The 24,680-nt window shown below is 34.9% G+C and overlaps 1 protein-coding gene and 1 pseudogene across 3 annotated transcripts in view; one reads left to right on the plus strand and one right to left on the minus strand.

Moving 5' to 3' along the window:
* The window catches only part of SBF2 (SET binding factor 2), a 478,944-nt gene that overhangs the window by 257,164 nt on the left and 197,100 nt on the right, over positions 1-24,680 (plus strand). For all 3 annotated transcript variants that reach the window (XM_049650241.1, XM_049650223.1, XM_049650233.1), the window contains exons 7-13: positions 6,808-6,940; positions 8,207-8,315; positions 10,449-10,562; positions 13,391-13,468; positions 14,580-14,693; positions 15,149-15,277; positions 18,617-18,715. In XM_049650241.1, coding sequence (XP_049506198.1) covers positions 6,808-6,940; positions 8,207-8,315; positions 10,449-10,562; positions 13,391-13,468; positions 14,580-14,693; positions 15,149-15,277; positions 18,617-18,715 — 776 coding nt within the window. The remainder of the gene's footprint in view (positions 1-6,807; positions 6,941-8,206; positions 8,316-10,448; positions 10,563-13,390; positions 13,469-14,579; positions 14,694-15,148; positions 15,278-18,616; positions 18,716-24,680) is intronic.
* Positions 20,481-22,432, minus strand: LOC125936241 (mitochondrial calcium uniporter regulator 1-like; annotated as a pseudogene).

Below are 24,680 nucleotides of genomic sequence, written 5' to 3' on the forward strand. Positions count from 1 at the left end.
AATTAATAGCAAACATGAAGGAACTAATTCAGGATCTTGGTCTTTAATACCATACCTCACAAAACAGTGCCAGGACTTCTTAGAGAAATTGCTGACCTTAGGGCAGGGACAAGGTAGTTCTAATATGAGCCTGGATTGTTTTGTTAAGCCAGAAAGTAAGAAAAAACTAGGAAAAAAAAACGTGGGTTCATGTCACAGGGCACAAGAACTAGGTTAAAGTCATGCCCACTGTCTAAATCTAGGACTTGTTTAGCACAAAAAATAGTTAAGTTAGTAATGACTTTATAGAATATTGGGATTAAAAATAGGAATTCATGAGTTCATACTGATAGGGGATACACAAATAAGCGTGTTAGGGAGGGATAAATGAGGAGTCTACTAATTGCAGAATGTTGAGTGCTAACTGGTGGATGTGGAAGAAGTGCTGGATTTGGAAAATCATTTTATAATCATCATAGCAAAGTCTGATTTTTGCAGTAATTATCAGTAGATGTGAAATCTAGGCAGAAATTTGGGGCATCTGGGTGGCTCAGTTGGATAAGTGTCCCATTTCGGCTCAGGTCGTGATCTCCCAGTTCATGAGTTTCAGCCCTGCATTGGCTTCTCTGCTGTCAGCACAGAGCCCACTTCAGATCCTCTGTCTCCCTCCCTTTCTGCCCCTCCCCTGCTGTGTCTCTCAATCTAAAAACTAAATAAACATTTTAAAAAATAATAAAAAATAAATCCAGGCAGAAATTTTGGTGAGGAGCAAGATACTTGCATGGCCTAAAGTGTCAGACCACAGATTGCTTGTTAGTTGCAAGGAAAAATGTGAAATATCCATTAGAAAAATTGGACAACATTAAGTAAAAATTTAGGTAAGCAAAACTGACATCACCAAGGACCACATGTCTGCTTATAGCAGTATAAAGAGATGAGCAAATCTCTTCCCCAAAGAACCAGTATGAAACTAGACAATAATTGTTGAATACAACTATTTCAGAGCTCTAAAACTTGACTAGAAGCAAACAAATTTAGAAGCAGTTATTCATGCTTGTATTTTGGGTAAGAACAGTAAAAATCTGCAGCATTCTTAGCTGAAGTTACTACCATCTCCCTCACATTTCAGCTCTGTCGGTAAGAATGATAGTTTCTTCCAGGGCAGAGCTGGCCATATAACCAGCAGCTTTGCTGCCAAATAGGACGGAAAGCTTAAATCCACATCATTGTCAGTAACAGTAGTATTGAACCCAGTAGGAAATGAAAGGCAAAAAAAACCCTCTAATTCTGCTTGTCTAAGTTACAATCCTATTTGGGACTAGTGGCACACCTGCCAGAAATTTAACAGAGAAATCCTGAAAATAAGTCATAGAAGGCCTACCTGGAGACTCTGGACCAAGAAGGCAACAGAGGAGGCTCCTAAATTCATTCCTTTCACAGATACATCAAATGCACAGCTACACACAGAGCAATTCTCTCTGAGAGAAATCCAGAAACCGGTTGAGTAACTCCTATACATTGGGCCCTTGACAGATACACACATTGAAATGGGTGGGAAAGATTAAGATACATTTTTGCCATAAACAGCACTCCTTGCAGAATGCTATATATCGGAGAGAGAAATCTCAACTCCCAACTACAACTTGAAGAGTGAGGAGTTTGGATCACACATCTCGTACCCCAACTTTTAAGGCTCCTGCCCAAGGGATGGGTCTTCCAAATTCCTAACTCTGTAAGTCAGCAGAGCTTTTGTTCATGAGTCTCACAGGACTATAGTAAACACACAGGCAGTTTTTAATGGAGTTCTGGGCACTCACAGCGACTATCCCTCCAGAACTCATTGCAGAGGGAGCTGGCAAAAATGTCCATCTCCCACTGTTTCTCCCAGCTACTTTACCAGTACCTGTCTGAAGGTTCAGCTTCTAATTAGCACATTTTCAGGTGCCTGCTGCTGTCTTTACCAGAGCCCAAAACAAAAAGACTCACTTCAGCATTTAGGACACACATTGACTGAAGATGAAAGTATCTAAAAATATATTCCATGCAAATAGAAATAAAAGTAAAGCATGGGTAGCTATACTGATATATTAGACATAATAGACTTTAAGCCAAAAACTGTAATAAGAGATAAAGAGGTCATTGTATAATGACAAAGTGGTCAACTCATCAAGTGGATATAACAATTATGTTTATGTATGCAACATTGGAGTGTCTGAGTATATAAAGCAAATGTTAGCAGATTTGAAGGGAAAAATAGACAACAAAACAATAATAGTAAAGGACTTCAGTACTCCACATTCAACAATGGGTTTATAAGCAAACAAAATCAATTAAGAAAAATAAGACCGAGATGACACGTTAGACCAGATGGACCTCACAGGTGTATACAGAACCTTTCATCCAACAACAGAACACACATTCTTCTCAAGTGCACATGGATCATTCTCCAGGATAGATCATGTGTTTGGTCACAAAACAAGTCTTAATAAATTTAAGAAGATCAAAATCATGTAAAGCATACTTTCCAACCAACCATAATGGTATAAAACTTAGAAATTAATAAGAAAATTTGAAAATTCAAAGATATATAGAGATTAAACAATGTGCTCCTTAACAACCAATGGGTCAATGAAGAAGTCAAAAAGGAAATCAAAAACATCATAAGACAAATGAAAGTGGAAATACAACATACTAAAATTTATGGGATGCAGCAAAAACATATCTAAGATGTAAGTTTATAGCAATAAATACCTACATTAAGAAAAAGGAAATATCTCAAATATATGCAGGCTAACTTTACATTCCAAAGAACTAGAAAAAGAGCAAACTAAGCCTAAAGTTAGAAAGAAATAACAAAGATCAGAGCAGAATTAAATGAAATAGAGTTAAAAAGGCAATAAAAAAGGCCAATGATACTAAGATCTGGTTTGTTTGATTTTTTTTGAAAAGAAAAACAAAATGACAAATCTTTAACAAGACTAAGAAAAAAAGAGAGAAGCTGCAAATAAAATCAGGTATGAAAGAAAAGACATTACAGTTGATACCACAGAAATGCTAAGGACCATAAGAGACTACTATGAATAATTACATGCCAACAGTTAGATAACCTGGAAGAACACATAAATTCCTAGAAACATACAACCTACCAAGACTGAATCATAAAGAAATAGAAAATCTGAACAAATAATTACTAGTAAGAAGAGTGAAGCTGTAATCAAAAACATCCCAGAAAGAAAACTTCAGGACCACCTGGCTTCACTACTGAATTCTACCAAACATTTAAAGAAAAATAAATACCTATTCATTTCAAATTCTTCCAAAAAAAGTAGAAGCAGAGGAAACATTTCCAAGCCCATTTTATGAGGCCACAATCACCCTGATATCAAAGCCAGATGTAGACATGGAAGGAAGGAAGGAAGGAAAGAAGGAAGGGAGGGAGGGAGAGAGGAAGAAAAGGAAAGAGAGAAGGAAAGAGAAAGAAAGAAAGAGGAAGAAAGAAAGAAAAAGGGAGAGGAGGAGAGAAAGGAAAAGAGAAAGAAGGAAGGAAAGAAGGAAGCAAAGAAAGACAGAGGGAAGGAAGTAAAGAGAAAAAGAGAAATGAAGGAAGGAAGGAAGGAAACTACAAGCCAAATCTCAATGAATATAGAGGCAAAAATGCTCAACAAATATTAGTAAATCAAATTTAACAACATGTTAAGAGGATCATATACTGTGGTCAAAGGGGACTTATTCCTGGAATGCAGTAATGTTTCAACATAAGCAAATCAATAAATTGTTCTCTTTAAAATGGTTATTTTATGGTGTGAATTCTACCTCAGTAAAAAAAAAAAAAAACAAACTTGTTAATATTGTGATAATGTTCCATATTGAATGAGACTAAAGAAACGCAACAACTAATTGGAATATCTGATTCCAGATCAAATTATGAGTGTAGAGAAAACAGTTCTAAAGAACATTATTGGGGGCAAAGCAGTATTGAGAAAGAACAAAACTGGAGGTATCACACTTTCTGATTTCAAACTATACTACAAAGCTATAGCAATCAAAATAGTATGGTATTGACACAGAAACATGTAGATCAATGTAATAGACTCGAGTCCAGAAATAAACCCATGCTTATATGGTCAGTTAATCTACAAAAAAGGAGGCAAGAATATACAATGGGGAAAAGACAGTCTTTTCAATAAATTATATTGGTAAAACTGGACAACTGCATGCCAAAAAAATGAAACTGAACCACTTTCTTATACCACATACAAAGATAAAGCTCAAATAGTTTAAAGACTTAAACGTAAAACTAGAAACCATAAAATTCCTAGAAGAAAAATTAGGCAGTAAGTTCTTTGAAATTGGTCTTAGCTGTATTTTTGGATTTGTTTCCTCCAGCAAGGGCAACATATTTTTTGGCAACATTTTTTCACATTTATATACTTCCTATGTAATTTTTCTCCGTCTGAGACTTGTCCTCATTTTTTGTTATTTTTTGACAGAAATTTTCAATTTAAAATTATTGAATTTATCAATCGTTTAATTTATGACGTGTATTTTACACTTTCCCTATCTGAATTTATAAAGATATTCTCTGATATCTTCTAATGAAAGTTTTAACATCTTTTTATAGTGACTCCTGTCACCATTCAGAGAGCTTGTCAGTTCAGTGAAACATTTTTGAGTGCCTGCTATATAGTCAGTTCTTGGCAGGAGGGGTATAGCAATGTATAAGGCCCAGTATTATCTTTGAGGGACTCGCATTTTTTTTTTTAATTTTTTTTTCAACGTTTTTTATTTATTTTTGGGACAGAGAGAGACAGAGCATGAACGGGGGAGGGGCAGAGAGAGAGGGAGACACAGAATCGGAAACAGGCTCCAGGCTCCGAGCCATCAGCCCAGAGCCTGACGCGGGGCTCGAACTCACGGACCGCGAGATCGTGACCTGGCTGAAGTCGGACGCTTAACCGACTGCGCCACCCAGGCGCCCCGAGGGACTCGCATTTTAATGAAGGGGCAAAAAGAGCGTGAACAGGGGCGCCTGGGTGGCGCAGTGGGTTAAGCGTCCAACGTCAGCTCAGGTTATGATCTCATGGTTTGTGAGCTTGAGCCCTCACAGAGCCTGCTTCAGATCCTCTATCTCCCTTTCTCTATGCCCCTCCCCTGTGTACTCTCTCTCTCTCTCTTTCTCTCAAGAATAAATAAACATAAAAAAAAGAACATGAATATAAGAAGCAGAGATATCAAACTGAAAGAAGTGTTCTGAGAGCTAGGTTAGTTTAATATTGATCACACAAGGGTGGGAGGCAGCAGCTGGGTTGGAAATCTGGAAGTAAGACCATAAAGACAATTTGGCATGGAGCTCAGACCTAGTCTGGTACGTCAGGTGTCTTCAAACAGTTTTAGCATCGGAATCCTAACTTCAAAGGAAATTAATGGTAACAACTATAATAATTACAATAATAATTGCAACAATAATCATAATTTCAGCTAATATATCTATATATATTATTTACCATGGTGCCATGCTGAGAACTCTATGTATTATCTCATTTCTTCTTCATAGCAACCCTATAAGATAGGTTTTGAAATTATCCTCATTTTACCAACTGAGGTTCACAGAGATTAATATATAAAACTGAAGCAAAGCTTCTCTTAATAAATTGCTTCTGTGGAACAGAGTATACTTGAAAATCACTACCCAAAAGGATGGGAAGATACCAAAGAGATTGAGGCATGAAAGTGACATAATCAGATTTGTATTTTATGTCCATCATGCTGGAGAATAGATCTGAAATGAATAAGGACTGGATTAGAGAAACTAGTTATGAAACTTTTACATTAGTCAAAATGAGATATAATTAAAAATGGAACTATAAGTTCAGGTGTATCATATGGGATAAGCTGGGAGTGATAAAAGAGGATAATGGGCAGTTAATAATGGGCTAAGAGGATATATGCATGCCTCATGTGAAGGGACAAGCTGTAGTAAAGGGAGATAGAGGAAGTATTTTACCTTAGAAAACTAATGGTAACTCTTGATTTAGTGGGTCCATGTAATTAAGGTTCAACTGATAATTTAAGGATGATTTGTTAATAAAAAAGAAAATAAGAAATGATGTAGTTTTTTAACTTCAATTTGGTATGTTTGAGGCTGTATTTTCTAGCATTGTCACTAGAAAAAATAGGGCTTATAAATTCTGGGGACTTACAAGGGGATAAAAGAAGGTCCATTTCTATTAATCATTTAGAAATGGTAAAAAAGGTAGAACAAATAAAAAGTATTGAATAAGATATTATATGTATATATAGAAATAATTGCAATAAATATAAGTCAATTAAATGATCTCTTTAAAAGACACAAGTTGTCAGAATGGATTTTTTTTTAATGCCAACTATATTTACAAGAAGTAGAGAAAGGTTGAAATGAAGAGATGTAAAAAGACATACCAGGAAAATTTCAACAACAAAGCTGGTGTGGTTATATTAACATCAGACAAATTGACTTTAAAGGGGAAAAAAGTTACTTAACATTGCCAGAATCTAAAACAGGGATTTAAGTACAGTCCTTGGAGATGAAGTTGAAAAGAAGGTAATAGTGTATTTCCAAACAACTGATATGTTCACTGAGTGTTACACTGATTTGAAGAATAAAGACAAAATGAAAGTTTGGGAAAACAAATACCCATAGATTGTATGGAGTTTATAGTTTAACCAAATAGTTTTCTTTAGAGCTTTAAAAAATATTGGCTTTTTCATTCCATGTCATTCTTAGTCTGTTTGTTGGCATCACATATAAAATTAAATGCATTTGGTAAGCATTTGCTCTTGTGTTTTCAGGAATTCAAAATGTCCTCAGCCTCTTCTGTGCAGTTCTCACAGAAAATAAGGTTCTCTTCCATTCTGCAAGTTTCCAGAGACTTAGTGATGCTTGCAGAGCCCTGGAATCTTTAATGTTTCCTCTTAAATATAGGTGAGGTTTTCTACTTGGTACTTTAATTTATTCCTGAATTCTGCATTACTTATTGATGATTAGTTGAAATGTCATAGCACAATCAATAGTTTTGAACCACAAGGGCATATTTTACAAAGTTACACTGTACACATGATTCTGATGGAAATCTAACCTAGAATTTGGAAAATTTCCAAGTTGTTCATTACTGAGTGTTGATTAATTTAGTGGAAAAAATAACTTGCATAGTATTGTCAGCAACATTTAATTCTCTCTAAATACAATTGGTGATAAAAGTCTTAAGTTAGTTCTGGTTATTTGATATTAAAGACTTATTAATTTTTAGGAGTTATAATGGTATTATGTATATTTAAAAAGATACCTTACCTTTTTTTAGATATCTACTAAAGTATTTATGTATAAATGATATGATGTCTGGGAGTTGCTTCAAATAATACAGTAGGGGAGAGAATGAAAATGGGTAGAAACATACATGTAACCATGCATTGGTAATTGTCAAATCTGGATTGGATACATGGGGTTTCATTGTCCTTTTTTCCTCTTTATTTTCTGGGGGACATGTTAAAACTTTCCATAGTAAAAAGTAAAAACCAAAACAATCTAAACAGTGATGCTTGATAGTGTTATGAATAAAATATTTTATTCTAATATACTCTTTATCAATTTGATACTCATAACACTTAGGATCTTAAGTCATACAAACTAGAAAAAAATTTAGACTGCCTCCATATTTTATTTTAAAAAAATTTCTTTCTTTCTTTTTTTTTTTTATTATGTGCCTTTCTTAACCTCTAGATAAGAGAGCATTCTATGCCTTAATTTTTGCACTTTGCCATTCTGATTGAATTCAAACATCAAATACAAAAAATGGAATTTGAATGATTGTTTTGTTTAGACAAATCATCATCATTATTGAGGGGGAGAGCCCATAAGGGAGTCACTGTTACCTCCTGATGTCAGATTTTTATGTAAGGAAAAATGTTTTCAAGCAAGATGAATAAACCTAAAAAGACTGCTTACCTCAGAGGGATAAGGGATAAGGAAGCTGTCCTGGGTTCTGTTTACTTTATATCTTGTTATACCTGATCATCTCTTTTACATGAAAATTTTTTTAAATCTTTCTTTTTAAAAATTTAATGTTAATAACCATGAGAATATTAATGATAATGTAGGTAATCTAAAACTCATACTGCATAAAGATAAAAGAAAATACGTTCATATTACAGAAAAACAAATATATCTCACATATTCTTTTATTATTTCCAGTTATCCTTATATTCCCATTCTCCCGGCTCAGCTACTAGAAGTTCTAAGTTCCCCAACACCTTTCATTATTGGAGTACATTCTATCTTTAAAACTGATATCCATGAACTTGTAAGTATTCATCTTTAAATTGCCAGTTAATGAGACTAAAAGCTTATCATATTTATTTGAATCCTATAACATTTCACCTGATTACTATTTTCAGATCTCTTACATTCCCAATAGAAAAGATTGGCTGGAAGAAAAAGCATCACTGAAAAATATAAATATTAGTTTTTTTTCATAGCAAGTATGGAAGATCTACAAAATGAATTTATTCATATTTAAAATGCCCCTTTTTTGGCATACTAATTTTATCTTCTGTATTCTTCATCCTATATATGAGAAAGGGAGATAAAATAATCCATTAATTAGTATTTTACTTATACTTTGTCATGAGTGCTTTAATATATTCATATTTTGAAATGAGGTCTGGGTTAATGCTGAATGGCTAGTAGCTAAAAAGCAAAAAGTATTTGCAAAAGAGTGAAGGCTTTTAGTGGAATACAAGTTGTGTATGAGCTCCACCAAATTATTCTATTCTTAATGCCATATGAAAAGAAATAGCAAAGAAGAAAAGGAATACTGTATATTTAAGCCAGTGCTGGAATATTGTGTTTACTTCTCTGTACTGAACTTATTTAAGAGGGATTATAAGAAAATAATGTGCTTCGGAGAGGAACATCCAGGATTGTCAGAGTATAGAAACCATATCCTATGAGACCCTTAAATTTTCTCAGGTAATATCCTGGTTCTGTTTGATAGCTAAATATAAATATTTAAATGGCTGTTGTAGGAAGGTTCACTTTTTGTAGCTCTAAAAGGCTGAAGTAGAATCAATGGGTATAGTGGATATAAAAAGAAATTTCTCCTTAGTATAAAAGTTTTCAACTATGAGAGCTGACCAATGATGAAAAATGGGGTGCCTTACGTGAGGAATGTATGCTCAAGCACAGTAAGTGGAGTGCAAAGAACAAATTCCATGACACTTCAGGGAGTTTAAGAAAAATATCTTTACTGAAAGGTTGGGCTATATGATATCTATGATCCATAGCTTCTTAAGATTTTGTAATCCTACTTTTGTTTTAGTTTTAAATGCCAACAAAGATGCAAACTCTGTTGGTACTTACATATAGTTACAATTGTAGTCAAAGTATAGGTGTCATTAAAACTGACAAAGTACTAGTCAACACTGTAATTATAAACGGGACCCTCATTCATATATTAATTACTTTTCCTTTCTTTATATGTTGGTATCTAGTTCCTATTTTGCTGTGATATCAGCATATGAAAATATGTGTAAATCAATAAACATAATCAGTAAAACCTACTTAGTACTAACTAGAAGCATACTGATCTGGTTGAAGGTCATTTTTTCCCACTAAATATAAACAGTTTCTGGAGGTAGGACAAGCCAAGTATTTCCAAAAATAAATTTATTAACTTTTAATGTATAAATTAGGATGAATTTTAAGCCTCTTGTCAGCATAAGAACTTCAACAGTATTGGCTGGTTTCTCTATTACATTTTTATGTAAGTTATTTTAAAATAGACTGTTGTAAAATGTAAAAATCAGTTTCTTTCTGAAGCACCCAAATGGTACCATTTTGGTGTATACCAATTGTTTTGTTTGTTAACTCTTGTAATGAGTACTGTATTACTTAGGATATGGCTAAACTACTATACCAAAGCATCCAAAATACAGTGGTTAAAACAAAATGGAATTTTACTTAACACTTATGCAGCAGTCCCTAGTGGTATTCCATTATGCCAGACCAGCTTATTCCATGAACTCATTCACATTCTAAGCTTCTTTCCCTCTTGTTTGTACACCAAAAATCCCCTCAGCATTGTCATAATCTGAATATTCAAGGTTGGGTTGTTAACCAGTTCATAGTTTCAGCCATAGGAAGGAAAAGAAGAGCATAGGAGAGCCTTACACCCCCTCTTTTGAATGCCTGAAGTGTACACATCACTTCTCACATTCCATCATCAGAAACTTAGTCACATGCCACACCTAATTTCAAAGGAAGCTAAGAAATACATGGTAGCTGGGAAGTCATGAACCCAACATTCTGTTCCTATGGACAACGAAGAGTCTCTTCTACACCTAGTTCTTCTTATTTTGAATTAATGAAGGCCAAATTAATTTCCTTAACAACAAATACATTTTATTAATTATTGACTAATTTTTATCTCCTTTAGCTAGATGTAATCATAGCAGATTTGGATGGAGGCACTATTAAAATTCCTGAATGTATTCATCTCTCTTCCCTCCCGGAACCACTTCTACATCAGACTCAAGCAGCTCTTTCTTTGGTATGACATTTTTAACAGTAATTTTCTTTTGATGTAAATGTAAACTCAGATCATTGGAATTAGATATCATTAGCAGTGTAATTACTTTAAAAAGAGTTGTGTGTTCTTAAAACATGAATATATCCTCAGAATATTTAGAATAGAATTCTTTACTGGATATTTTTTGAAGAATATACTTTAAATCCTGACTATTTATTTGTTTTACATTCACTGTTTCACTCGGCATATTTATTTAGTAGTTAGTATATACTGAATACTGTGTTAGGTATTGGAAACACACCAACACACCTGTGAAAATAAGACCAGACTCTGCCTCAGAATCCCTGATTTCCCTAATGCCCCTAATTGGAAGATAGCACTTCTTCTTTTTCCTTCAGCCTCCTTATTGACATCCCATTCCTTTGATAGATGTGCTACTTGCAAAACAATGTGATATTGTCCTGCCAATATTTTCAAGTTACTACAGAAAAATGTAACTTATTGATAGATTAAATATCCAGCATTCTTTGGAATCAAGTTTTAATAAGTCTTGTAGCTTTGGTGTTTCTCACCGACACATTTATGTTTTTGTAATTATTTTACTTTAGTTGATTTTGTTTTCAACTTTTTTAAAGTAAACTCCATGCTGCACAGGGGGCCTGAACCAATGATCCTGAGCTCAAGAGTCGTGTGCTCTACGGACTAAACTAGCCAGGCACCCCTTAGTTGATTTTTAAAAGCATGGCATTTTATTTTACCAACAAAATTTTAGGTGCCAATTTGCTCATCATCAGAAAATTGTAACTTAGAAATTCTTCATTACTTTCAAGCCATTACTAGAACTAAGGCCTTCATATTCTTGAATAATATTCCAATCTGAGCTGTTTAAAATAAAATTTCCCTTAAATAGGAACTCAGAAGTCTAGGATTACCAGGAAGTATTTTATTCTTAGAATATTTTCAAATTTGTATTACTCCTTATATTGTTAAGTGGTATGTGTGAGATGTGAACATTTAGAGAAGACTGACATTTCCTAGTGTAATCTAGAATACAAGATGTGATAGAGTAATAAGAGTACTAGTGCAAGACTCTGGAGACTTAGAGTCCAGTCTGCATCTTACCACTTGATACTATTGAGCAAATCACGTTCCGTCTCTAGGCCTGTTTCCTGGTCTGTCTCTGCAGGAGAATGTTGTATGCACAGGATGCCTAAATGACTGTTTACCAAAGTCAAGGATGGATATGATTTGGGATCATATGTGGCAACCTTTGTTATTTTAATAGTTATGTATTTATGATAATGTGTATTAAAAATAGCATATAAAACCTATGTTTTCATAGATGATATCATCCAATAAAATACTAGATTTCAATAGGTGAGTTGATTTAAAGACAATTGAAAGAAAAGTACTAAGTACATTGGTGGTATATGTATATGGATAGAGCAGATGATGAGAAGGTAGTATTTGAGTGATTGAAAAGAAGTTTAATGTTTCTAGAAATCATAATTAAGTTTCTAAATCTTATATGTGATTACTTAATAATAATATTAATAGTTATTCAGGGATGAAGTACCAAAATGAACAAATATTAACATTTTAGTTCTTAAGTCAATGGCTCCTGATAGAAATTCTGCTGCACACTGATATACCTTAACCTGCAACACCTGTGCCACCAAATTTGATCAGTGAGTAAAACTTGTTTTTGATAAAGCTGTGTATACCTGTTTTTGTGGTTGTCAAGCACAGTGGTGGATTGGGTGGTACACTGTAGTACCATAGATAAGACATGAGAACACAGTGTACTGTCAAGCTAGAACCAAAAAAATCACATTTGATTAACTGAGTGGGAGCTTTGACACACAAGAATATGAGCTTCATTTGGTTAGTAAATAACTGTGATCAAAGGGCAACACAGTTGAACTGAGTAATGACCATGGATGATTTTCTAGACATGAATTATACTGTATTATTATACTGCAGTAATGATTGGGTTATTGGTTATAAATATTGTCAATATTTCAGCGTCATTTTTAAGTATTTTTATGGGTCTTGCCATCAATTATAAGTATACTACCAAAACCTGAGTATTTGGAAATGATTCTGTAAAGACAAAAATTTGCTGCCTACTAATGCAATTTCATCTTTTTCTCTGTGTTAAGTCCTTCATAGATCTTTCTTACCTACCTGCTCCCCCAACCTGTTTTTCTTTGAAGCCTAACTCAAATATTACCCTTTTTTTTAGCTTTCTCTAGGTTGAATTAATTGTACTTTATGTTTCGTATATTTTTCTACATATATTTGTAGTACTTGCACATTGCATTATATTTTTACCCCCTCTCAGCTGTGAGGTTCATCAGCTATTCACTTTCCCCTCAGTATTTCAGTTAATTAATTAATTTTAAGTACATTAATAAACCTAAAAACAGATGCTTGCTTAACATTTTCAACTATATAGACAAATCACTCTGCCCTAGTCTGTTCCCTTCCCAGAGGTAACTAATATTTTATAGTTTAGTATATATTCTTTCAGAACTTTACATTTTCATTTTGTATATTTAATCAGTGTGTGTGTATATACAGTTTAAGGTTTGTTTTCTTTTCAAATAAATGAGACCCTACTTGTGTGTGTTTTTTTAGAATATGTTTCTTCATCAAATATTTTATCTTAGAGATCTTTCCACAATAGTACATGCAGAGCTGCCTCAGCTAATTGCATTGTGTTTCATAGAGGGAAATATATTGTAATTCATGTACTGATACTTTTTCATCTTAATGCTCCAAGTAGGTTAATTAATAGCTTTTACTGGTATTAAGATTTTGTATATAATCAAATTTCTTTGCTTTAGATTCTACACCCAGATTTGGAAGTAGCAGATCATGCTTTTCCCCCTCCACGAACAGCTTTATCCCATTCAAAAATGCTGGTAAGAAATTTAATATTTAAATTTGATCCTTTTAAACAGAGCTGTACTTTTATTTGTATGGCTGTTAAAGAAGCTGAATATAGTGAGAGTCAGATGGACAGCCTTGTAAAAAGTGTACTGAATTAGAACTGTCACTGACTGATCTTGTGACTTGCTCTCTGAGGAGCCACAGGGTGGCACATTGACCTGGAGTTGAGACTGTTGCCCTGAGGAGGCAAGAGTAAGTGTGGGATAAAAAATCAGAACATAGGTTATGACTTGGAAAACTATGCCAAGTATCAAATCCAAAGGGTCAGGCAAAGATAAAAGGGGGAAGCTTATAAAAAATGGATACACATATTGTTGACAATGAGAGAATCAAGTTTGAAGAGTGAGTGGATGAAAATAGTTTCGATTAGAAGCCATGGAAAAGTTAGTATATAATACAGTCTCCTTTTAAATTTTGCCCATTGCATTTCTTAGAGTTGAGCTTTATGGCCAAGAAGAAGCCTTATAGAACTGGACACCTTTGATAAGTTACTTAAGCATTCTTTAGCATTTCCTCATCTATTAAATAAAGGATTGACCAAATAAATCTGTAAGTTTCATTATAGTTCTAAAACTATGATTTTATTAAAACCTGAATTATCAAAACATATTTTTAAGTCATACCTTATTAATATAGGAATAGATTTTTATAAATTGGATAGACTTTGGAAGAATTTCATAAGCTTTTAAAATATAGTCTTTTGAGATTATTTTCTTTTATATTTGTGACTGTAATTCTTTTGATGGATGTAAAAATCAAATGACTTGGGAAATATGTCCTTCTCTAACATGGTGAAAGGGTTAGACTTTGTGACTTTTTTCCAAGAGGAAAATTGGATACACTAGGAGGCAAGCTTTGTTTGGTTCACTTGTAAAAAGAACTATTTAATAGCCTACTCTGTTCAACAATGGAATGGGCTAGGTGCCCACCACTCAGGGCTGCCACAAATAAGACTTATGTGTAGGAAGCACAGACAGATTTATTAAATAACCTCTCAGATTCTTTTCAACTTTTTGTCTTTGTGATATTGCATTTTTTTAAAGAAAGTTCAGTTACCTAACTTGTTTCTTCTTATATTTTCAGGATAAAGAAGTACGTGCAGTTTTTCTTAGATTATTTGCACAACTTTTCCAAGGATATAGATCATGCCTACAACTTATAAGAATTCATGCAGAACCGGTAATACATTTTCACAAGGTAAGATGATACAGTACCAAAATGCTGTATCTGTCTGAAATGTAGCCTCTCATTTAATGAAACAACTTGGTTGTCTTTTTCTAGCCTTGTATTTTGACCTTAGTTTGTTAAACAAAGGTCATTCTTCAATCTCTGCTTTGTGTGATTTTATGGTAATTTTTAATAACGCTATGGAACTGACATGTTTGTCTTTAGAGTTTGTTAATTTTAAATTGGTTTTTCTTTTAAAATTGAGTGTTAATTTTTTGTTTCTCCTCCTGCTTTATAGACCCATTTTTATTTTTTCCAATACATGTAGTATTTCTAGTATCAAAAGCCCTTTTTGAGAGAATGTATCTTATAACACATTTATACATAAAGATACTTATTCAGGTGTTGATCTTTCTATTTTTGTTTTGACAATTCATCTATTACTAAGTGATAAGATAGTCATTTCAATTTTTCTTTCTTTACAGACAGCTTTCTTGGGGCAGCGTGGTTTGGTTGAGAATGATTTCCTCACTAAAGTGCTCAATGGAATGGCATTTGCAGGTTTTGTTTCAGAAAGAGGTCCACCCTATAGATCCTGTGATCTCTTTGATGAGGTATAGTTCTTATCAAATGAATGCATATTTACAGACAAAATTGGACCAGTAGTTAAAAGTGGACAAGTGTTTTAATCAAAATCCTAAATATATTATAAATTAAATACCAAATAATCCAAATGTTATTTATTATTATGCTTATTAAATCTTGGTATTTATAATGTGGACTGGAGAATTAGAAAAATATAGGATGTTACAGAAGTACATAAACATCTTGAACACCTGAATGTACATAGTTCATTAAAGTATTTTTGAAAAAGTAACAGTGGTTATATAAATAGAACTCTTATTTTATAAGTTTGTGTATTTATTTTGAGAGAGAAATTAAAAACACAAGCGGGGGAAGGGCAGATGGCTTGAGCCTGGATCAAGAGTCAAATGCTTAAATGACTGAGCCACCCCGGCACCCCAAAAACTTATTTTTAAAGGCAATAATACAGTGATTCCTTTATCAGTTTCATAGAGATAAAAGTCTAAGTTTAATACATAGATATGTGATTTCAAACTACAGTTACATTTAGTCTATTAGTGTCATAGAACTATAGCTTGGCTTAATGGCATTCTTATTAATCAATAATCAACATTTGTCTGTCTCCTGTAGGAGATCTTAAATGTATGGAAGACAGATTTTGTCTCTGTCTTCAAGGAATTGGCCTTATAAAGGGAAAACTAAGACAAATGTGACTCAAAATAAGGATGCTATTTTGTGTTAGTTTGATTTATTTTAGTACATTTTCCATTTATCATTTAGCTACATTTATAGCAGCTCATTCTGGTGGATAGAACAATGAATATTATTCCCATTTCATTTTCTAAAAGAACACTGTATTGGAACCAATAAATCTAGAGGTTCCTTGAAGTCTATAAAAGGAAAACACTCCTGGCACCCAAGATAGTGGAGAATAGTAATAGTGATTATATTTTGCCACAGGTCATTTTATTGTGTATAGAGAAGATAGGACTCAAGTTGTTAAAGATTCTCAGTTCAGAGAGCGATCTTTTATTTTCTGTAAAGATAGTTAAGTAATCACAGATAAGAATGAAAGAAGAGGCACATGTTATAGTTCTGAGTATGGAGACCTTCACCAAATACTTCATTTAATAACACAAAGCATATGAAGACTTAGGAGAGATTGCCCTGTGGTGAGCAATTCTTTCTAATCAGTTACTAATCACTGATTCCCTAATACCAACATTTAATATGATGGATCATTGACTATCTAATACTAATGTATATCAGCTGTTAGATCCTGAATTAAGTAATCTATACATAATGTTTTATGGAGTTAAATTAGATGCTCTCTAAGATCCTTTCTAGTCCCCATATTTTATTAATCTCTGAAGCATTTTGAATAGTTACATCAGTTTATATATTCCCTTTTTTTTTTCTATCTAATTCTCTTAGTAACTCCTTCTGGCAGCATTATCACAGCTAGTAAGTCAGATTGATTACTTGCAGAAAACTTGCTTGCCACAGCCTCTCACTGTTTTTGTAAATCCTTCCCTTGCCTAGAGTATCCTCCCTCTACTTTTCAATCTAATCATGACCTCCCATTTCTCATACTCTGCTCTTATCTCACCACCTCCTCCAAACTTTCCTAGAATAAGTGACTTTGAGAGCCACTTAGTCTGCATTAAGCTTTATTTTAGGTCTCTAACTTTATATGGCAACTTACCTTTTATTATACACCTTTATATACAGTGGAAATAATGGTAAGGCAAGGACTGATTCCTACTGAATCTCCCCTGAGTGGTCATCCAGTTCTGTGTTCTGCCTACAGTTACAATTTTTAGTGTCTAATTGATGTTGTTACTTGAAAACCAGTTGTTCTTATGTATATTTCAGTCAAAGGCCTAGAAGGAATGAGATACCAGATCTAAGTAATTTCTCCTTACCCCTGTTTTGTTGTTGTTTGTTTATTTGTTTGTTTGTTTGTTTTTAGAGAGAGCTGTGTAAGCAGGGGAAAGAGGCAGGGGGAGAGAGAAAAAGAGAGAGAGAGAGAGAATGAGAGAGAGAGACTCTAAACAGGCTCCATGCTCAGCATGAAACCCAACGTGGGACTTGAGCCCACAATCCTGGGATCATGACCAGAGCAGAAATCAAGAGTCGGACACTCAACTGACTGAGCCACCCAAGCATCCCCCTCCTTCCACCCTTCTTGGGCCATTTCATTTGCTTGAATGTGCTTTTAAAGGAAAATAGCGTTTGCTCCTAGGAAAGGGATCCTTGTTTTCATTGAACCCAGGGTAGCCTACCATACCCAAGACTTAATGAGTCTTTGAGAGACGGCCTGCATTGTGTGTTGTCTGGTCCCCACACTCCAATCAAATAGGCCTGTTAGAAGGAAAGGAATGTTTGCCTTTGTTTGACAATCTTTCTGAATCCCGGCCTAGAACAGAGTTTTATATGTTGTCTGTTCCAGTGAATCTGTTAGTTTCTAGAAGGAAAAATCTTATACCCTTTTTAAAAAAATCATTCATCTATTTATCATTCTTCCCATTTTTTTCCTTTTTGTACTCTTTTCTCCACTCGCAAGTAGATATATTCACACAGTTCTCTTGGGGCACCTGGGTGGCTCAGTCGGTTGAGCTTCTGACTTCGGCTCAGGTCATGATCTCATGGTCTGTGAGTTCGAGGCCTGCGTTGGGCTCTGTGCTGACAGCTTAGAGCCTGGAGCCTGCTTCAGATTCTGTGTCTCCCTCTCTCTCTGACCCTCCCCCATCCATGCTGTGTCTCCCTCTGTCTCAAAAATAAAATAAACATTAAAAAAAAATTTTTTTTAACACAGTTCTCCCAGTAAATTAGTTTCATGGGGAAGTGGATTAGAGTTATATATTGTAAGAACTAGAAGGAGTCCACAGATCATTTTGTTTTTTCATCTGATTTTAGAGATGAAGAGACTGAAGCTCAGGGAGTTTTAGTGACTTGTTCCAAATCACTGTCAGCCGAGCTAGAACTAAAGTCTGAGTGACCTGACTTGAACATTTGGTTCATGTTTTGTAAGCTAGGGAAATGTTGGAGACTTCCTGACTGTCTGAAATTCTCTGAGAGCATTTTATGAATGAGGCCTGGAGAATGAGTGGGTCTCTCTCAGTTTCTTCCCCAAGAAGAAATAAGGCCCTGCATAATCAGGGAGAGACCACCAGACCATCCAAGGACTCAATCAACTCTGTAACTTTAGAATAGAGGTGAAATGCTGTAAAATGTAAAATATTTTGTTTTAATAGTAGCGTATGTTTTAGATGCTTTTTGGTTTGCAAATTGTATGAAATTATCATACTGTTTTCTAATTTAGCATTTTTGGAGTTGATATTTTGCCATTTGGTTCTTTTTCCAAGTTGGTAGCTTTTGAAGTAGAGCGAATTAAGGTTGAAGAAAATAACCCAGTGAAGATAATAAAGCATGTCAGAGAACTTGCCGAGCAACTGTTCAAAAATGTAAGTAAGTATATTTATTTAGACAGTCATTAATTTTAAAAGTATGTAATTATTTTGTTTAAAGAAACTACATCTTTCTAGTAATAATCTTTTTGCTCTGACTTAAAACCTTTAGGATTATAAGTTATAAGATATGTGCATCAAAACAGACCTCATTTTTCAAAGTGATTTTCCTGTTAATCAACTATATTATGAAAACACCTTAGTCACAGTTTCCCAATTTGTTATGTGCCCTCATTGGATTTTCATTTAGGTCCCTGTCTTCTTAAGAGCATGTTGTGCATTTTTAAGACATAAAGATTAAACTCATTGGAGACCAGAACTAGAATTGACCAATGTGCTCTGCTTAGTGTGGTCCAGTGATTGTCATCTGGATCAGGAAAATTGAGTAGTATTGTTTTGAGCAGACAGGGAGTGAAAAGCTGAAAGGAAGAAACCAAATTGTCAAGTGAGCACAGAAACTCAAGGGTGGAAATATTCCCTGTGTATAGAAGAAATGCAATAAATTCTAAAGAGTGGGATGTGATAAAGTGTGAAGTAATCGCCTGGATACCAAAACAAAAGAGATCCTAAGATGACAGTGTCATTACATGCATGCAGAAAAATGGATTTTGGCTAATGATTACTAGTTATTCTTCCTACCTGTGAAGCCTTGCAGAGTTGAATCCTTTTACTAAGAAAAGGAAAGTAAACGGGAAGTATGGTCTTCCAGGGGAGAGTTGAGGGAAGATAATATTTTTCAGGAAATACAGTGAAGAAGGATTTGTGATCGGTATCCTAGTATTGTTTAACTTAATTACTTGAATAGATGGGTGTTTTTGGACAGTGGGTCATTAGTCAGTGCTTTGTCACACCCATTTGAAATCTGAGACCCAATTGGATAAAAACAAGAATGCTAAATTGTGTTTCTTTGTTTCATGTTATTCAATTATTTATTAATTTTGTTTCTGAAGTTATTTTAAAATTTATCCCTTTGACTAATACCCTAAACTCCACATATAACTGTGTCCAGTATACTAAATCTATTTCTTGGTTAGTATGCTAAAATTAAAAAAAAAAAAAGAATTCTGTCAGAAGAAAAATGTGTGTTCTGTGCTGGTGTTCACCATTTATGATGGCTGTGTAGAACTAATATAGAGCATAACCACATGAGAAATTTCTATTGATTGACTGTAATAATAATAAATATTGAATGCTTAACACAATGTACCAGACATGGGATTAAGCACTTTACATACATCATCTCTAATCTTCATAACAACAATATTAAGATAGGTGTCATTATCCCCATTTTACTGAGGATCATTGGCTCAGGATCATATGGCTATTAAGTGATTGAATCCAGATTTTAAATTCAGAAACTTTCAATTATCCAATCCCTAAGCCTATTTTCTTTCCCTCCATTAGACTGGCTTATCTCCAACTTGAAAAATAGTAATATTTTCAATGACTGACTTTATACTTTGTCATTTTAAAGCACTTTAACATACTTTCTCATTTGATCTTGGAAATGACCCTGTGAGATAAATAGGGCAGTTGTTGATATGTGGGAAACCAAAGGTAGAAAGTCTTTTTTCTTGGCTACTAGGAGTGATTTATTGATGGATTTCAAAAAATAGCAAAACATCAAATGGAAATCAGTGTTTGAGATTTTGGAACTGATCCCTTGAATAATTGAATGTTTATTTCTTAGATCTTTACAAGACTATTCCAGAACTGCAGAATTTTGTAGCCTGTAAGTGACCAGAGCTTGGGTTCTGACACAGGTTTGTCTCTATTACATGACTGAGTACACAGTGTATATGTAAGGGAGTGTGCCAAGTCACTTTGATGCAAAAACAAAGTAATTTCCCTTCTTGCCATCCTAGAACTTAAATTTTATGATACATAGCTTGTACTAAGCTGACACAAGACTGAAAACTGCAATAAAATAAGTAATAATTATACATTCTTTTTTTTCTCTTAAAATAGACACTTTATTATATCCACAGGCAATAAAATCCCAGAGCTACTATTAGGTAAATCCAGACCCTGCTAAATATTTAATGTTACCAAGCTTCTGTGATGTCCAGCATGGTTTTGAGGCTGGTGACCTCAGTGTCTATCTTCCTGCCTGTCTTGGTGACAGCTCTATCTTGCTGGGCATGCAGTGTCACCATCTCTGTCCTCATTTCCAGCAGCTTCCTTTCATTTCAGCGAACACATTTCTTTCACTCTGCTCTTTTCTGGAACGAAGCCTAATTTGGTTATCTGTTCAGACTTTGATCACTTCATCTGTTACTTGGTTGTTTTAACCAATGTAGTTCAAGGTTTATTTTCTCATATTCTGCTCTGAGGGCTGAAAACTCACTGTTCTCCAAAATAATCATTATCTTTTTTCACATTAGAAGTCTGGGACATTATTTTGCTGAACAGTGATCTGCTGCATCTAGGTGACCATATCCTTGTAGACAATATCCATGTTGGCATCCATGTTCTTGACCAATGCAGAGATGGTGATTTCTGCCTGCTGGGTGATGAAACCATCTTTTTTTTTTTTTTTTTTTTTTTTTTTGAGTAAACACACTGAGGCATGGGTGTCCAGTAGGGCGTCTTATTCCCGCAAGAGAGGAAATCTGTCCTTTTGTACTCCAAATCTTTCCCAGTGCTCCAGCTGCAGGCTCCTGCCCACTGCCGCCCTGGGGGTAAGGCCCCAGCACCAGTACTCCCCATCCTGGAGCACTCCCAGTCTGCGAGGGACCAGTGCAGGGTGGGCACAAGCAGCTAATTTTTATACATTATTAAAGGTAAATGGAAAACACAGACAACGGCTGATGTGGTTTGGGTGGTGGGGTGCAGAGCCAAGGGCCAAGAAAGAATTCTTGAAACGTCTTTGGTGCAAAAAGGTGTTTTTATTAAAGCACGGGAACAATAGGACCCATGGACAGAAAGAGCTGCACTGAGGTTGTGACAGGTGACTGATTATATACTTTTAGGTTGGGAGGGGGTTAGGGATAGCACAAGCCTCCAAGGAATTTTGAAAACAAGGTTTCCAGGACCCTGTTGGGGGCTAGCTATTGTTAAGAAAATGTCATGTATTACTGTTTAGTAAAAACTCAGTCATGAGACCTTTCAGATGTGTATCAGTAGGCCTTATGCTTCGAGTATGATTCCCAATATACATCTTGGTGGATAGAGATAAAGGAAGCTTCCAAAGGAATTTCTATATGTTTGAGGTAGACTCACAGGATCCTGAGGGGTCAGGCTAAGATTGCCTTTTGCCCTTAGCAAAGTGTCAGCATTAGGCAGCTGAGTTCCTAGAGGAAGGTCACTCTGCCTGTTTCAAGAACTTGTCAATGGGCTGTTAGTAGTAAGGAAATTTAATTGTTTTCTTTTTGCTTTTGTTCCCCCACATCAACACCTATCCTTTAAAAACAGTACTTTTAAAGTGATCATGAGGGACTTGTATGACTAGGTCAGAGATGGAAATCACCCTTCAAATGTACTCTGCATTTCTTGAGCCCTTATTGAGCTTTTCTCCCCCAATCTAATCCTATTCCATTTAATTTGATCCATTCCGTTCTTTCAGTATGTATTTATTAAGCGTCTGCTAGCACCAGGCATTTTCTAGGTACATGATTCCCATAGTATCCTTCGAAAGAGGATATATCTACGTGATGAGTGAGAATTTCAGAATATCCCCATGGATTGTCCTCAGACTTTCTGAGATTCTGTCTAGTAGTAAGATTCTAAACTCCACATGGTCCCAACATTCCTGAAGTAAATATGTTACAAAGTTAAAAGGCAGAGTATGATGGTAAAGTTACTTTCTTGGGTCATGCAGGAAGTTGAGGGGAGGGAGGAAGGATGGTCTCAATGCAAGGAAAATAATCCAGATGGTTCTATTTTTAACTAGTCAGTTTTTGTTTTTTTTTTTTTTTTATCACATTCTAAATTCCCTTTTGGTCAGCAAGAACCAACCATATAATTTGACTGTTTCCTTATTATTGGGTTAGAATTGAGACCTGGTGATTCCACTTAGATGTTTGTAAATACTTTGTTGCAGTGAAGTCTGGTATGTGTGCCTACTCTCTCTGCTTCATTTCCCTTTGAAGTACCTCAAAAACGAACCTCAATTTCTGTTTCTTCTCACTACTCCCTTGTATTGCTTTTTGGTGTGTGAGAATATGAGGAGACGTGAGTAGGATGGATTGTAACAGTGTTTGGGTGCTCTTTTAACTTTCTGGAGCTTCTTAATTAAGGAAATAATTTGGTGACTTAGGTAGAGGACAGGAATGGGAAGGAGACATGAAGGAGAAGGAAGGGAATAACTCCATTAGAGACAAATTGTGTAAGCATTGGCAAGGTTTATACCATGAAGATTATGGCCATTCACTATACAGCTTTTCTTTCCATTCCCAATTGATAATACTGGATCTGGGTCTGCTCACTTTGGCTTTCAGAATCTTCCATGTCTATATGACAGCACATTTATCTACTTACTGGCTCTATCTCTGTGATTCTCATATATACTAACAAAGGACCACTGACTGTACACAAAATGAGAATATTAAGATAGGCCAAGACAAGAAATTTAGAAAACCTCCATTCCAAGGCACCAAGGAATCAGTTGGATATGTATTTTACTGTTTTACATAGTGCAGTTTTTCTAATTTGTTTTGCATCTGCAGTGGTATATAAATATTTGCTAGACTGTGTAATTTGTTTGATAGTTTTCTTAAAAGTTAAAGGAAAAATGAGAAGACTTGGACCTTCTTATAGAATAATATGAGATTTCTATTTGTGCCTCATGGATGTTTCATTGCCTAGCATTGCAGTGAATAGGTTTTAAAATCCTAATGGGAGAACAAAGTCCAAATACAGGAATATCCATTATAAATCACATAAAGTCTATACCCTTTACATTTCCACATAAAGTTAATTTCACTACCATGCAAATTTAATCTACACTGATGTTATTATCTCTTTGCCAACTGTGAATAAAAGGATTTTGTTGTTGTTATAGGAAGGATGTAAAATACTGTGATCATCTTTAGTCTTAAAAAGTCAAAACATAAACAGCTTACTTAGATTATTGTGATGAAATGAGATCCCCAAAGCATAAAAATCAGACTTCTCCCTTATCTTATCTGATCTATTTGTTCATTTTTAAGTCACGTTTACTGTGAGATAATTTACATGTAGTAATATGTACCTTTTTTAAAATGTACTCTGGGGGCCCCTGGGTGGCTCAGTCGGTTAAGCATCCAACTTCGGCTCAGGCCATGATCTCACAGTCCGTGAGTTCAAGCTCTGCATTGGGCTCTGTGCTGACAGCTCAGAGCCTGGAGCCTGCTTCAGATTCTGTGTCTCCCTCTCTCTCTGCCCCTCCCCTGCTCATGCTCTGTCTCAAAAATAAATATTAAAAAAAAAAAACATCAAAATGTACTGTAGATATTAACAAATGAATGAAGCTGTATAATCCATCACCACTACAATAAGGACATAGAACATTTTTGACAACCCCCCTAAATTCCTTTCCTTGTTATAATCACTTCCTTGTACCACCTCAAACTCTTAATAACTGATCTGTTTTCTGTCTCTTTAGTTTTTGCCTTTTCTGTAATGTCAGTATGTAGCTTTTTGAATTTGGTTTCTTTCACTTAGCATACTGCATTTCAGATTCCTTTATGCTGCATAGATCAGTTGTTTATTCCTTTTCATTGTTGAGTAGTATTCCATTGCATGGATACCTCACACTTCTGTTTATCTATTAACCAACTGAAGGGCAATTGTGGCAATTATGAACAAAACCACTAGAACATTTTTTTTTTATTTTTTAATATATGAAATTTACTGTCAAATTGGTTTCCATACAACACCCAGTGCTCATCCCAAAAGGTGCCCTCCTCAATACCCATCACCCCCCTGCCCTCCCTCCCACCCTGCCCTCCCTCCCACCCCCATCAACCCTCAATTTGTTCTC

Source organism: Panthera uncia, chromosome D1, assembly GCF_023721935.1.
Source record: "Panthera uncia isolate 11264 chromosome D1, Puncia_PCG_1.0, whole genome shotgun sequence".
NCBI lineage: Eukaryota > Metazoa > Chordata > Mammalia > Carnivora > Felidae > Panthera > Panthera uncia.